The sequence below is a fragment of the Ranitomeya imitator genome, chromosome 1, assembly GCF_032444005.1.
Source record: "Ranitomeya imitator isolate aRanImi1 chromosome 1, aRanImi1.pri, whole genome shotgun sequence".
NCBI classification, from domain to species: Eukaryota; Metazoa; Chordata; class Amphibia; order Anura; family Dendrobatidae; genus Ranitomeya; species Ranitomeya imitator.
Window position 1 is genome coordinate 839286441 of NC_091282.1, and position 12505 is coordinate 839298945.

General features: G+C 47.4%; 1 protein-coding gene across 1 annotated transcript in view; it reads left to right on the top strand.

Annotated features, from left to right (window-relative positions):
- Window positions 1-12505, top strand: part of ELP1 (elongator acetyltransferase complex subunit 1) — a 189676-nt gene that overhangs the window by 114198 nt on the left and 62973 nt on the right. Inside the window, exon 20 of the mRNA XM_069740676.1 lies at window positions 285-358. Coding sequence (XP_069596777.1) covers window positions 285-358 — 74 coding nt within the window. The remainder of the gene's footprint in view (window positions 1-284; window positions 359-12505) is intronic.

The following is a 12505-nucleotide window of genomic DNA, read 5'->3' on the forward strand; positions in this document are numbered from 1 at the left end:
CGCGAACACTCACCTCCGGTGTGAGCACTGTGCTAGCGGTGTCAGCACTGGGTCTCGCATGACAATCAGCGGCTGCTTACTGTCCCCTCTCCTTAGGACAAATGAAAAGCCACTGCAGCTCTGACTTCTCCAGATGTCAGTTACGTCCCAAGGACGGAGACAGTGTCCCAAGTAGTAGACAGCCCTTTTAACATTATTTTTTTTTTAATTTGAAATATGTAAATGTTTAAAGTGTGTTATTTTTTTTTAACTTCTTTCTTTTTTATAATTTTTTTCATTTACAGATGCCACGGGGTAACTTAGAAACTATTCATCACAGGGCTCTTGTTTTGGCCCAGATCCGCAAGTGGCTAGACAGGTGAGTGATTTAAAGCATTATAGTCCTATTTAACATAAACTATTCTGGTGTTGTGTAACATCTGCCTCCTTTTACTTTGTATGCTTTTGTTAGCACATCTATAATGGACTAGTGCTCCAATTGTTTGATACTTTTTTTTTTTTGCCTGTTACTTTTGTTGTATCTTGATATTGTAGATTCAGGTTGAAACAACTTTCATGGAGTGGGTGGTTGCCAAGTAATATGAATGCAAATGGATAAGGCATGTAGAGGGAACCAGTCTCACACACTGTGACGCTTGTGACCCACAAGACACTGTGGACCCTTGACGTTGGGTTGCGAGCTTGCATATTTTGGCCAAAATATCGATTAATACCTTTTTATTTTTTTTAGTTGCACATTTTTCATCTTTTGCAGGCTTCAGCCAGGCCCTTTAGTGTTGGCTGGGGGAATCGGGTGTCTGACCTTGCGGGGTGTACTTTTATATAGTGCCGGGCGGCCCGCTTCATCTATTAGTAAGGTTGCTACTAATAAGCTGTAAGCCAGACACTGTGCACGTTCCTTATATGTGTGATTAGCACTCTATACCAGCCTTCTCTGTGTTCATTTATAATACTAGCTGGGGCCAGGTGATCATCCGTTACGCAACGAGGTAACAGGCCCCCTTTTTTCTGTTCAATACACCCCAAAGGGCCTTCTATATTTTGCTCCTGATGAGCCTCCGAGACTGGTCGAGGGGAAACTCGTTGGGGCTGTGACCAATAGGAGATGCGAGCCATGGATATACATGTGCATTTCCTCTGTTCTGTACTCTGTAACGTATAAGAGTTAGTCATACAGATTTCTCCCTACTTAAAAATTACCATAACTGGAATTTTTTCTGATGTCTGTTAATATACGCAGCCAATTAGGTACTCCATTAAGGCCACTCAGCATAGAATGGGCATGATCACGTTTATTAGGATTAGGGTGCCATCTCCTATGTAAAGGTAGGGAATGACAAAATAGGGATTTGAAAGGGCAAGAATCGGCTCTTCCAGGGGTGTCTGTGTCCCTCCTGTACCTCAATTATATTCTCTCTATGGACATAATAAATGTTTTTTTTTTCTTTCTTCTAACCCATCTATGATACTACGGAACAATGCCCTCCATGAATAGTAGATGTGTGAGTAGTTGTTTGTCAGTATTTTACACCTGTGCTGCCCCAGTCTTGTTCATGGGGGTCTGCGGCATCCTGCAGTGCATTAATATTGTGACTTGGTGTTGGTGCCATTCCGACACAGAATCTGGGGAGGGCAAGTGTTTGCTCTTTTTGTTATTTTACGAGTCTAATACTACATGGGGACCTTTTTTTCTTAAAGGACTACAGTCACATACTGTTACATTGCTTTATAGAAGCTCAGCTAAGCTGTTAGGTTGTTTTACACTGTCCTTCTGAGTTCAAAAGTTCTGTCACTTATGTTGCTGACAAAACATGAGTCTGAACCCTGGTACCTCAGGCTCTTAGTGGATCGGTCATAGCACAGGGCCAACCCCGCATCTAGGCTTCTCTTACATATTATTTTCTTTGAAACACAGTCCTTATAGCCAAGCAAAAAGTTGCATTTAACTTTTCACACGGTGGGAAACCCACTTATGGATTGGAATAAAAACATGGCTTAGTAGGTCGATTCTTGAGTGACCTATAAAAAAAAAACTTCAGATTATTGGCTGCAATATTTGTGCTTCTGGAGATTTGGTGTCTAGTTAGTTTTTGAGGAAAGAAGACCAAATGGAGCATGCTGTGTGCCATATCTATTAATTGTTTAAAGAAAACGCAAAATAGGGCAACACCATTCAAGGAAAGAAGTCCTCTCACAATATAGGAGGCAGACATCTAGCAGTTTGAGATAAAAAAAAAAAGTGAAGGCAAGCTGACGCCTTTGCTTAAAGGGGTTGTCATGTTTTTGTGGGCCCACGAAAACCTGCAGCCGGCCCTGTCCATACAGTATTATGAACACTACATAGTGCTCCATACAGAATAATGAGCCCCATATATTGCTCCTACAGAATGGACTCCATATAATTCTCCATACAGTATAATAAGCCCCATATATTGCTCCATGCAGTATATAATAGGCTCCATATATTGATCCATACACTATGAGCCCCATATATTTATATATACAGTATAATGTGCCCCATATAATGCTCCATAAAGAAAAATGATCCCCATATATTTCTCCATACAATATAATGAGCACGAAATAGTGCTCCAAACAGTATAATCAGCCCCATATAATGCTTCATACAGTATTATGAGCCCCATATATTGTTTCACACAGTATATGATGGGCCACATATATTGCTCCAGTATAGGATGGGCCCCATATAATGCTCCATACAGAATGGGTCCCATGTAATGCTTCATGTATAATGGGCCCAATAAGATGCTCCATATATAATGGGCCCCATATGATGCTCCTGTATATGATGGGTCCCATATAATGCTCCATATAAGGACTACCTTATGGCGGCTGCCCGCTGTTGTAGACATACTTACTAATGCGATTTGTTGAATAGGTTTTAGGCATTTCTGATATCGTATGTGGGCTACTTTTATATGGCTACCCTGTCCCTGGCTCTTGTGTTTTGAATCAATATACCGCCCAAACGCTCATTAACTCATGTATATAAGTGGACCAATTGTGATTCCATGCAGCATCTACACATCAAGGCCTCCTGATGATCCGCTGGGGTGAAACGCGTAGAGGCGTATGAAATATCATCCTTGATGAGTATCGGTCCCACCCTCTGATTATCATGTTTGTGATTTATCTATATGCTATCTTCGGCTGAAGATTGGCATTTTTTGCTGTGGTATCTTGTGCCTTGCCTGTTTGGATACATACATTTAGCTGTGGCTACCATCCTTCTGGGACTTAATCTTAATATATCACTAGGGCGTCCCAGGGTCAGCCTTCGTTGAGTGGGGGCACCATATCCGCTGACAAGTAAAGTGCCAACCCCCACAGCCAGGCAGGGCGCATACCAGCAGGGTACGGAGGTCCTATTTTTAAGCACAAGCACTTTTTTGTCTTTTGTCCATGTATCTCACCCTGCCACAGACAAAGCTTGTATATAAAGATATACAAATATATACATACCTAGTCATTTTCAAACCTGCCTATCTTTTCCTGTCTTGCATCCATGCAGTCATAATTGTGACACTTATGTCAGGGTTCATGCCAGGAGACATAGGGTCAGCCGACGGTGAGTGGGGGCGCCATTCTCGTATTCATGTTTAGGGTGCCAACCTCCACTGATCGGTAGGAAGCCTTAACAGGGTTTGTTTGGTAGGGTCATCTAGAGTGCACGGTTGTGTGTTCTATGTGGTTATCTGGTTGTAGTTGTGGTATGGTTTTAATTAGATTGAAATAAATTGTGATATTTTATCTATGTTATCATAAGGATTTAAGGGTTATTGTATTTTCATTTAATGATTTTCTGACCTTCATTTGGCTGAATATCAGCCCAAGAGTACCATGTGTAACTGTTGCCACTGAATTCCTGCATTTCCTGCGCCATCTGTCTTCTGTAATGGTAGCTGCACAAAGCATTAAAATTAGTTTTCTCTGTGCCAGCCGTCTCTGCATATACTATAGCATGGGGGCAATATTATTGGTGAAAGCGGTGCTGCCGCACAGGGGCCCAATAGATAAGGGGTGGCATTGGGCACTATGATGAGAAATTGGACTACAGAGAGCCCATACACGGTTTTTGCTCTTTCTCTATCGCCTCTCATTGGGGGACACAGGAACCATGGGTGTATGCTGCTGCCACTAGGAGGCTGACACTATGCAAATAAAAAAGTTAGCTCCTCCTCTGCAGTGTACACCCCACCGACAGGAAGTGGGATATTCAGTTTAGCTTAGTGTCAGTAGGAGGTGGACACGGGTCTTTCATTAGACCCTTATCTACCTCAATGTGCGTCGTTTCTTTTCAGGTTTTCCGGAGGGATACAGGGTGAGCAGTCACACCTGTAGTCCCACAATACGGACTATTGAGTACGGCGTGTACTGCCACCCCGTATCCTCATAGATCCCTCAGCAGGACCATGATCCTAGCACACAAGCGTGTTCAGAAGTCCGGTCCTGGCTCCGTCCCCCACCCACTCGCCCACCAGAGCCTGTCGGTTGGAGGAGACGAGGACGTCCATCAGCTCCCTGGACGTCTCATTCCTCTTCAGGTTAGTATCAGCGTGGGAAGTTGAGGTGAGTATTTCCCATCCCAAATCTTTCAAGGGGGGGTCTTGCTAGGGGCTCCCAGATTACCTGGTCATTGCTTGCACCCAGATTGCGCAGCACGGCCCGGGATTACTTTTCCCATGTGGCATCTGCGGCCTCTCTGCCTTCTATTCCGGCGCGGGGCCTTTACAGGCTGCCGCGCCGCTTCCTACGCCGCACCACTCTCCCCAGTGAGACAGCCCTGACAGGCTGTCATGCCGTTTCTTCCTGCGGCCGGCGCCGCGGTCTTAATGGGGCCGCGCTACCTTCTCCAGCGCAACAGCCCTGTCAGGCTGCCGCGCTGCTTCTCCCTGCGGCGCATTGCTGTGGCGCCATGGGTTTTCATGGCGGCTGCCCCATCCTTTCCAGCGTAACAGCCTTGACAGGCTGCCGCGCCGTTTTTCTAACTGCGGCGCGCTGTTTCGGCGCCGCGGCTCTCTCCTCCGGCGGTCGCTGGCCTGTAATTTAGGCCCCGGCTTCTGCCCGGGCCTACTTCCGGTGCCGCACTCCGTCCACTTCCGCTTTCATCGGGCGGGCTTTCTCCCGCCCGACAATCTCTTGACTCCCGCCCACCGGCACCATCTTGGTCCTCCTGGGCCGATGACTTCTACGCCTCTGCTTGGCGCCACATCGCAGCAGGCCGCACGTTCCAGCGCCCTTTCAGCGGTCACCATCTGTGGTTCATCCATACTGCAGCCGGGTCCTTATTTTCCCCAGCACACGCTTTCTCCGGCAGGGTCCCCTGCATCCTCCTTAGGTTGCCGTCTTATCACTGGTGTCCGGGACCTGTGCCATGATGACGGTCACAGCTACAGCCGGGAGCAGTCTACAGGACTCTACTATTTCTGTGAGTAGCTCTGCTATGCAGTCTTACTCCCCTTTCCTGTTCCCCTAACCTTCACTTAGTGGGTCTGCTCCCAGGCCTAATCCTATAGGAGAGCGCTCCCCTCCTCCTACTTCTTCTTGTCAGCTGCAGCAACTCCCTGTCCAGGAGTCCCTACCCCGGGTGAGACCGAGACCCCTATCCCTGGGTGGGCTTTCCTTCTGTCTGTCTGGGGCGGACCTCATCAGGATGTCACGACCTTGGTGTCCGTGCCTGTCCGCAATTGCTAGTGGGTCACAGGATTCTCCGGGGATACAGGGTGAACAGTCACACCCGTAATCCCACATTATGGACTATGAGTACGGCATGTTCTGCCACCCCGTATCCTCATAGATCCGACAGCGGGGCCATGATCCTAGCACACAAGCGTGCTTAGAGGTTCGGTCCCAACTCCATTCCCTACCCACTCGCCCTCCAGAGCCTGTCGGTTGGAGGAGACCAGGACCTCCACCATCAGCCCCATGAACGTCTGACACCTTTCTTTCCCGCTCCATTCTTGCCCTCCGGTCTGGACCGGTGAGATCCCCCTTCCTGATCCTCCTCTCTCGAGTGAGAGAGATGGGCTTCCTCGGTCATGTTTGCAGAGGAAGTTTCAGACTTGGTTTCACTACAAGTACATCAACCAGACCCTAAGCATCATGGATACCTCTACGGAACCCGCAGAATAGGCGGTTTCGTTTAGACGGTCAAACCACCTTCCAAGGTCTTTGCCCCACAAACTGAATTTGTGGTGATACTTGCCAGGGGAAATGCGAGCCATACCAGATGCTTTCAGACAGGGAAGAGTCTCGGCATCCTATTTTCCTTCTCTCCTGAGCTCATCGCTAACTGGACTGATTCCTCGTCAGGAAGCGGGCAATTCTGGACTCGTCAGTTCCCAGACTGTCTACCAACTTGGCATGGGTTCCAAGGATACAATTATAGAATCGCTGGATAAATCAGCCTTTGAAACGGCTGCTTCGACTTTGTGCCTCGGCCATTGCCTCTACCTGGGTCTCAAGGACCATAGATAGATGAACCAAACAGCCTTGTAAGAGCACACCGGCTGGAGCTCATCCGGGGGAGCTAGCTGACCTGACGGACCAGATTTCCTATGCAGGGAAATATTTGGTATCTGCCTCCCTAGATGCACGGCTTGTGCAGCTCATGCGTCCAGCAATATGGTGGCCATCCGACGGATGGCTCTACACACAGCAGGCGGACTTGTCTTCAAGAAGTCCCTTACCGGCCTCCCCTTCCAGGGGGCCTGTCACTTTGGCTACATGCTGGAACAAATTATTAATGACACCACGGGAGGCACGAGATCCCTTTGTCCTTTCGCTGTTTTGCGGCGTCGGAAGATTCCTCTAGCTAACACAGACTGCGATCGTCTGGCTAGAGAAAAGGCTTCCTTTAAGCCTACCCCTTCCCGGCGTTCCCTCAACTCCCATGGTTGATCCACCAGGCCTAGACCTGTCAGATCTTCCTCGGCATAACTCATGCTAACGGCCCAGCGTTTTCTTCCAGTTTGGGCGGGCATCCCCTGCCTTTTTCAGGGATGTTTGGCTGGCTTCGGTGGAGGACGCTTAGATCAGGGAGGTGGTATCCTCTGGATACAAGATAGGGTTCGCTTCGCGGCCCGGAATCGCTTCTTCGAATCCCGCCCTCTAAAAATCCTCCTCTGATCCCAGGTTTCTTTGCGTCCATTACCTTCATTCTTCGTTCGGAGGTTATTGTTTCCGTCCCACAGCAGGTACGCTTCACAGGTTTTTCTATTCAAACCTGCTTGTAGTGCCGAAGAAGAGCGGCGCAGTTCGACCCATTCTGTCTCTGAAGTTAGTGAACAGAAGGTTCTGCCTACGGCATTTCAGGATGAAGTTCCTCTGTTCAGTCCTGGCTTCCATGGGTCCACAGGAATTCCTGTGCTCCATGGATATCCAAGATGCCTTGCTCCATGTCCTGATTTTCCTTGAGGATCAGGGGCCTAGTGCTCATTCCATACCTTGAAGTCATCCTCATCAAGCTTCTGCCCCTCTCAGGCCCAGAAGAGTCTGACCATAGTCCTCTTAGGCATGTTGTTTGACACCGCCGGGGTTTTTTCTTCTCGAGAAGCGGGCAATTCTCCATACGGAGTTTGCTCTCTGCAGGGCTGCCTTCCTTCCGTTCAGCTACGACGGTCCTGTGATGCATGGTGACAGCTCCGTAAGCGTTCTCTTTTGCGCTGTTCCACTTGAGCCAACTTCAGCAGGCCATCCTTCCTCATTGGGACACGTCTGTGCTGTCTCTGGATCCTCCAATCCGACTTTCCGTCCGATTCTAATAGCCCCTCAACTGGTGGCTGTCATCCCATGCTCTCATTCCCCAGGTCTGGTCCTCCCAAGGCAGGTGGTGACGACAGTCACCAGCCTTCCCGGCTGGGGTGCGTTTTCTCGCCATCCGTCATTGAAGGGGGCATTGGTCGGAGCAAGAGTCTTTTCCGCCATTCGACACCCTTGAGATAGGGGCCTTCTATCCCTGAGTCACTGGGAAAGGCTTCTCCGAGGTCTGCCAGTCAGAATCCAGACGTCCAATGCCTCTGCTGTGGCTTATGTCAATCGCCAGGGAGGGAATCAGTCTCTTGGCAATGGCGGAGGTATCCAAGATCCTCCTCTGGGCAGAGGCGACGGTTTCGGCACTATCTGCAGTGCATATCCCCGGCGTGGACAATTATGCTGCAGTGTTTTTCTCTTGCCGAGAGGGCCTTGCGGCGGGACATGGGTCTCTGCTTCAGGAGGTCTTCCTTCAAATTTGCCTTTGATGAGGAACCCCGGACACAGATCTCCTCGCGGCCCGACTGCGTAGGAAGGTTGCCACCGTTTTTCCAAGTCCGCGATCCTCTTGTTGTGGATACCGATACTTTGACTATTCCTGGGTCGCAATTTGTACTTCCCTTTCTGTTCCTCCCTTCCCTTTCTTTCCAGGCTGTTGAAGATCAATGCGGAGGGGGTGCGGGTCATTCTGACCGCACCAGATTGGCCCAGAAGGTTCTGGTTCGCTGAGATCGTCCATCTCCTCGCGGACTCCCACTGACTCCCCCAGTCAGGTCAGATCTTCTGTACCAGGGACCCGTCTGCCGCAGAGTTCTTGGTGGCTCTAGTTAACAGCTTTGCTGTTGAATCCTTCCATTTTGGCCGTTTTCCCCTAGGCGGAACTTGATGCTGGCCTTGCCCTTAGTTTTCTGAAGAGTCAGATAGCAACCCTTTCCATCCTTTTCTGAAGTCCCTTTCAGAGGTCCTTAGCTACTGGCTATCACGGTACGAAGATTTATATCCGTCCCGTTCTCAGATCAGAAATTTTCTTCAAGTGGCGCATGCAGCTCTCCCGTACCACACTCCTGTGGATCCCTGGGACCTCGATCTCGTTCTGGAGGCTCAGTGGAGTTCCCCCCTTGAGCCTCCCCATGAGCCTCACTGTCTGTTCTGTCCTGCAAGGTGGCGTTTCTGGTGGCCATCACCACGCGTCTCGGAGTTGGTGGCTCTCTCCTGTCGCCCCATTTCTTGGTTCTTCAACAGGATAGGGTAGTTTTACGGCCTTCGTCGCCTTTTCTTCCCAGGGTGGTGTCCTCCTTTTACTTGAATAAGATCGTCCTTTCCTCCTTTGTCCTGCTCCGTTCGATTCCCTGGGGTGTTCGCTGAACAGGCTAGACCCGGTCAGGGCGGTGAGGATCTATTTGCCTAGGACCGCCTTCCTTAGGAAGACGGACTGTCTTTTTGTCATTCCAGACAGTATGCCAAGAGGCCTGTCTGCCTCCGAGGTTACGATTGTTCTCTGGATCAGACCTGCCATTCTGGAGGCTCACCGGGTCAAGAACAGAGTGACTCCTCCTGGGATTAAGACACATTCTGCCCCGGGCAGTGGGCGCCTGCTGGGCGGTACACCACGGGGCATCCGCCCTACAACTTTGCTAGGCAGCAACCTGGTGTTCCGTTCACTCTTTTGCCAAAGGTTATAAGCTCCATACCTGCGCTTCGGCTGTTGCCAGCCTAGGCGGAAGGATCTTGCAGGCGGCAGTGGTGATTCCTCCGACCTGAATGGAGTTTTTCTGCTGCTTTGGGATGTCCCATGGTTCCTGTGTCCCCCAATGAGAGGCGATAGAGAAAACAGGAATTTGGTTGCTTACCGTAAAATCTGTTTCTCGGAGCCTTCATTGGGGGACACAGCACCCTCCCAAGTTGAACAGCTCTGTTTATTGTATTATACTGTTAACGTTTGCGTTCCTTGAACGCTTTTTGAGTATTTGAAACTGTAAAGCGCTGCTTAAGTTTGTTGGCGCTGTATAATTGAAGATTATTATTATTATTATTATTATAATCTTTTTCATTTACATGTTGCGTCTCCTACTGCTTTCTCACTAACTGAATATCCTACTTCCTGTTGGTGGGGTGTACACTGCAGAGGAGGAGCTAACTTTTTTATTTGCATAGTGTCAGCCTCCTAGTGGCAGCAACATACACCCATGGTTCCTGTGTCCCCCAATGAAGGCTCTGAGAAACAGATTTTACGGTAAGCAACCAAAAATCCTGTTTTTTTTCTGTGTCCTTATTACTGCTGTGGAAGGTAAATGGATGGGACGGACAGCTGAGCACAGTGATGCTGACAAGAGAATAAAGAATTACAGCACATGCTCAGCCATACAAAGAACAAGAACAAAGTCTATATTATAGGGCACCATCCTTATAATAAGCATATTCAATATTTTTATTAGGAGTACATTTTAAAAATTAAAAAAATCTGTACGGTGTGTGTGTGTGTGTGTGTGTGTGTATGTATATATATATATATATATATATATATATATATATATATATATATGTATATATATGTATAAGTATGTATGTATATGTATGTATATATATGTATGTATGTATATGTATATATATATATATATATATATATATATATATATATATATATATATATATATATATATATATATACATATACACACACACACACATATATACATTTTTTTTTTTCTTTCAAACAAATATGATCACGGCACGACTACTTCTATCTATCATCTAGTAAGAGCTACCTCATATACAGTTTAATTCTTACACCCTTTTTTTAGTACTTTTGTAAAGCACTCGCATATAGAAGACAGCAATGCTGTTGTATCAACTGTGATATGTCAGACTTCTAGACTAGCCATACCAGACGCAACCGTGGCTGACATTAGTACGGGAAAAACCCAATAATTCCCAAAAATCTAAAAAAAAATTGTGTAAAATGGTTAAAAAAAAAAAAAAAAAAAAGTCAGATTAATTGTGAGAAAAGATCCAATTGAAACCCTTTAATAAAAGGGTGCTCACATTTTTATCAGTTTAAAAATACCAGAGAGTCCATTTATCCTCTTACACTTCAGATTTCTCTAGAATTCTACTAAAAAGAGCTTTGTTTTCAGCATCATGCGGATAGACCAAAACATTCTAATGTGTTACTAAATTGGCAACATTCATTGCCAATTATTGTGTACTAGATGGTGGCCCGATTCTAACGCATCGGGTATTCTAGAATATGCATGTCCACGTAGTATATTGCACAACCCACGTAGTATATTGCCCAGCTACGTAGTATATTGCCCAGCCACGTAGTATAATTGCCCAGCCACGTAGTATATTGCCCAGCCACGTAGTATATTGCCCAGTGACTTAGTATATTGCCCAACCACGTAGTATATTGCCCAGTGACGTAGTATATTGCAGAGCGACGTAGTATATTGCTCAGTCACGTAGTATATTGCCCAGTCACGTAGTATATTGCCCAGTCACGTAGTATATTGCCCAGTCACGTAGTATATTGCCCAGTCACGTAGTATATTGCCCAGTCACGTAGTATATTGCCCAGTCACGTAGTATATTGCCCAGTCACGTAGTATATTGCCCAACCACGTAGTATATTGCCCAGTGACGTAGTATATTGCAGAGCGACGTAGTATATTGCTCAGTCACGTAGTATATTGCCCAGTCACGTAGTATATTGCCCAGTCACGTAGTATATTGCCCAGTCACGTAGTATATTGCCCAGTCACGTAGTATATTGCCCAGTCACGTAGTATATTGCCCAGTCACGTAGTATATTGCCCAGTCACGTAGTATACAGCACAGAGCCATGTAGTATATTGCAGAGCGACGTAGTATACAGCACAGAGCCATGTAGTATATTGCCCAGCCAAGTAGTATATTGCCCAGTTACGTAGTATATTGCCCAGTTACGTAGTATATTGCCCAGTCACGTAGTATACAGCACAGAGCCACGTAGTATATTGCAGAGCGACGTAGTATATTGCCCAGTGACGTAGTATACAGCACAGAGCCACGTAGTATATTGCACAGCGAAGTAGTATACAGCACAGAGCCACGTAGTATATTGCCCAGCTACGTAGTATATTACCCAGCCAGGTTTGTCACAGGTTAAAAAATAAAAAATAAACATATACTCACCTTTCCGAGGGCCCCTTGTAGTCCGCGGCAGCTTCCGGTCCCAGGGTTGGTATGAGCGCAGGACCTGTGATGACGTCGCGGTCACATGACCGTGACGTCATGGCAGGTCCTTCTCCCATACCATCTTTGCCATCGGAACCTGCAACGGAAGATGGCGGCCGGCGCGAGCGGCTCAGCGGACTACGGAGGGTGAGTATAGCAGGTTTTTTAAAAAATTATTTTTAACATTACATTTTTTACTACTGATGCTTCATAGGCAGCGTCAATAGTAAAAAGTTGGGGAAACCGGGTTAATAGCGGCGGTAACAGAGTGCGTTACCCGCGGCATAACGCGGTCCATTACTGCCGGCATTAACCCTGTGTTAGCGGTGACCGGAGGGAATTATGCAGGCACCAGGCACTGACTGCGGGGAGTAAGGAGCGGCCATTTTCTTTTGGATTGTGCCCGTCGCTGATTGGTCGCGGCAGCCATGACAGACAGCTGGCGAGGCCAATCAGCAAATGAATATCCGTGACAGACAGAAGGACAAACTGAAGTGACCCTTAGACAATTATATAG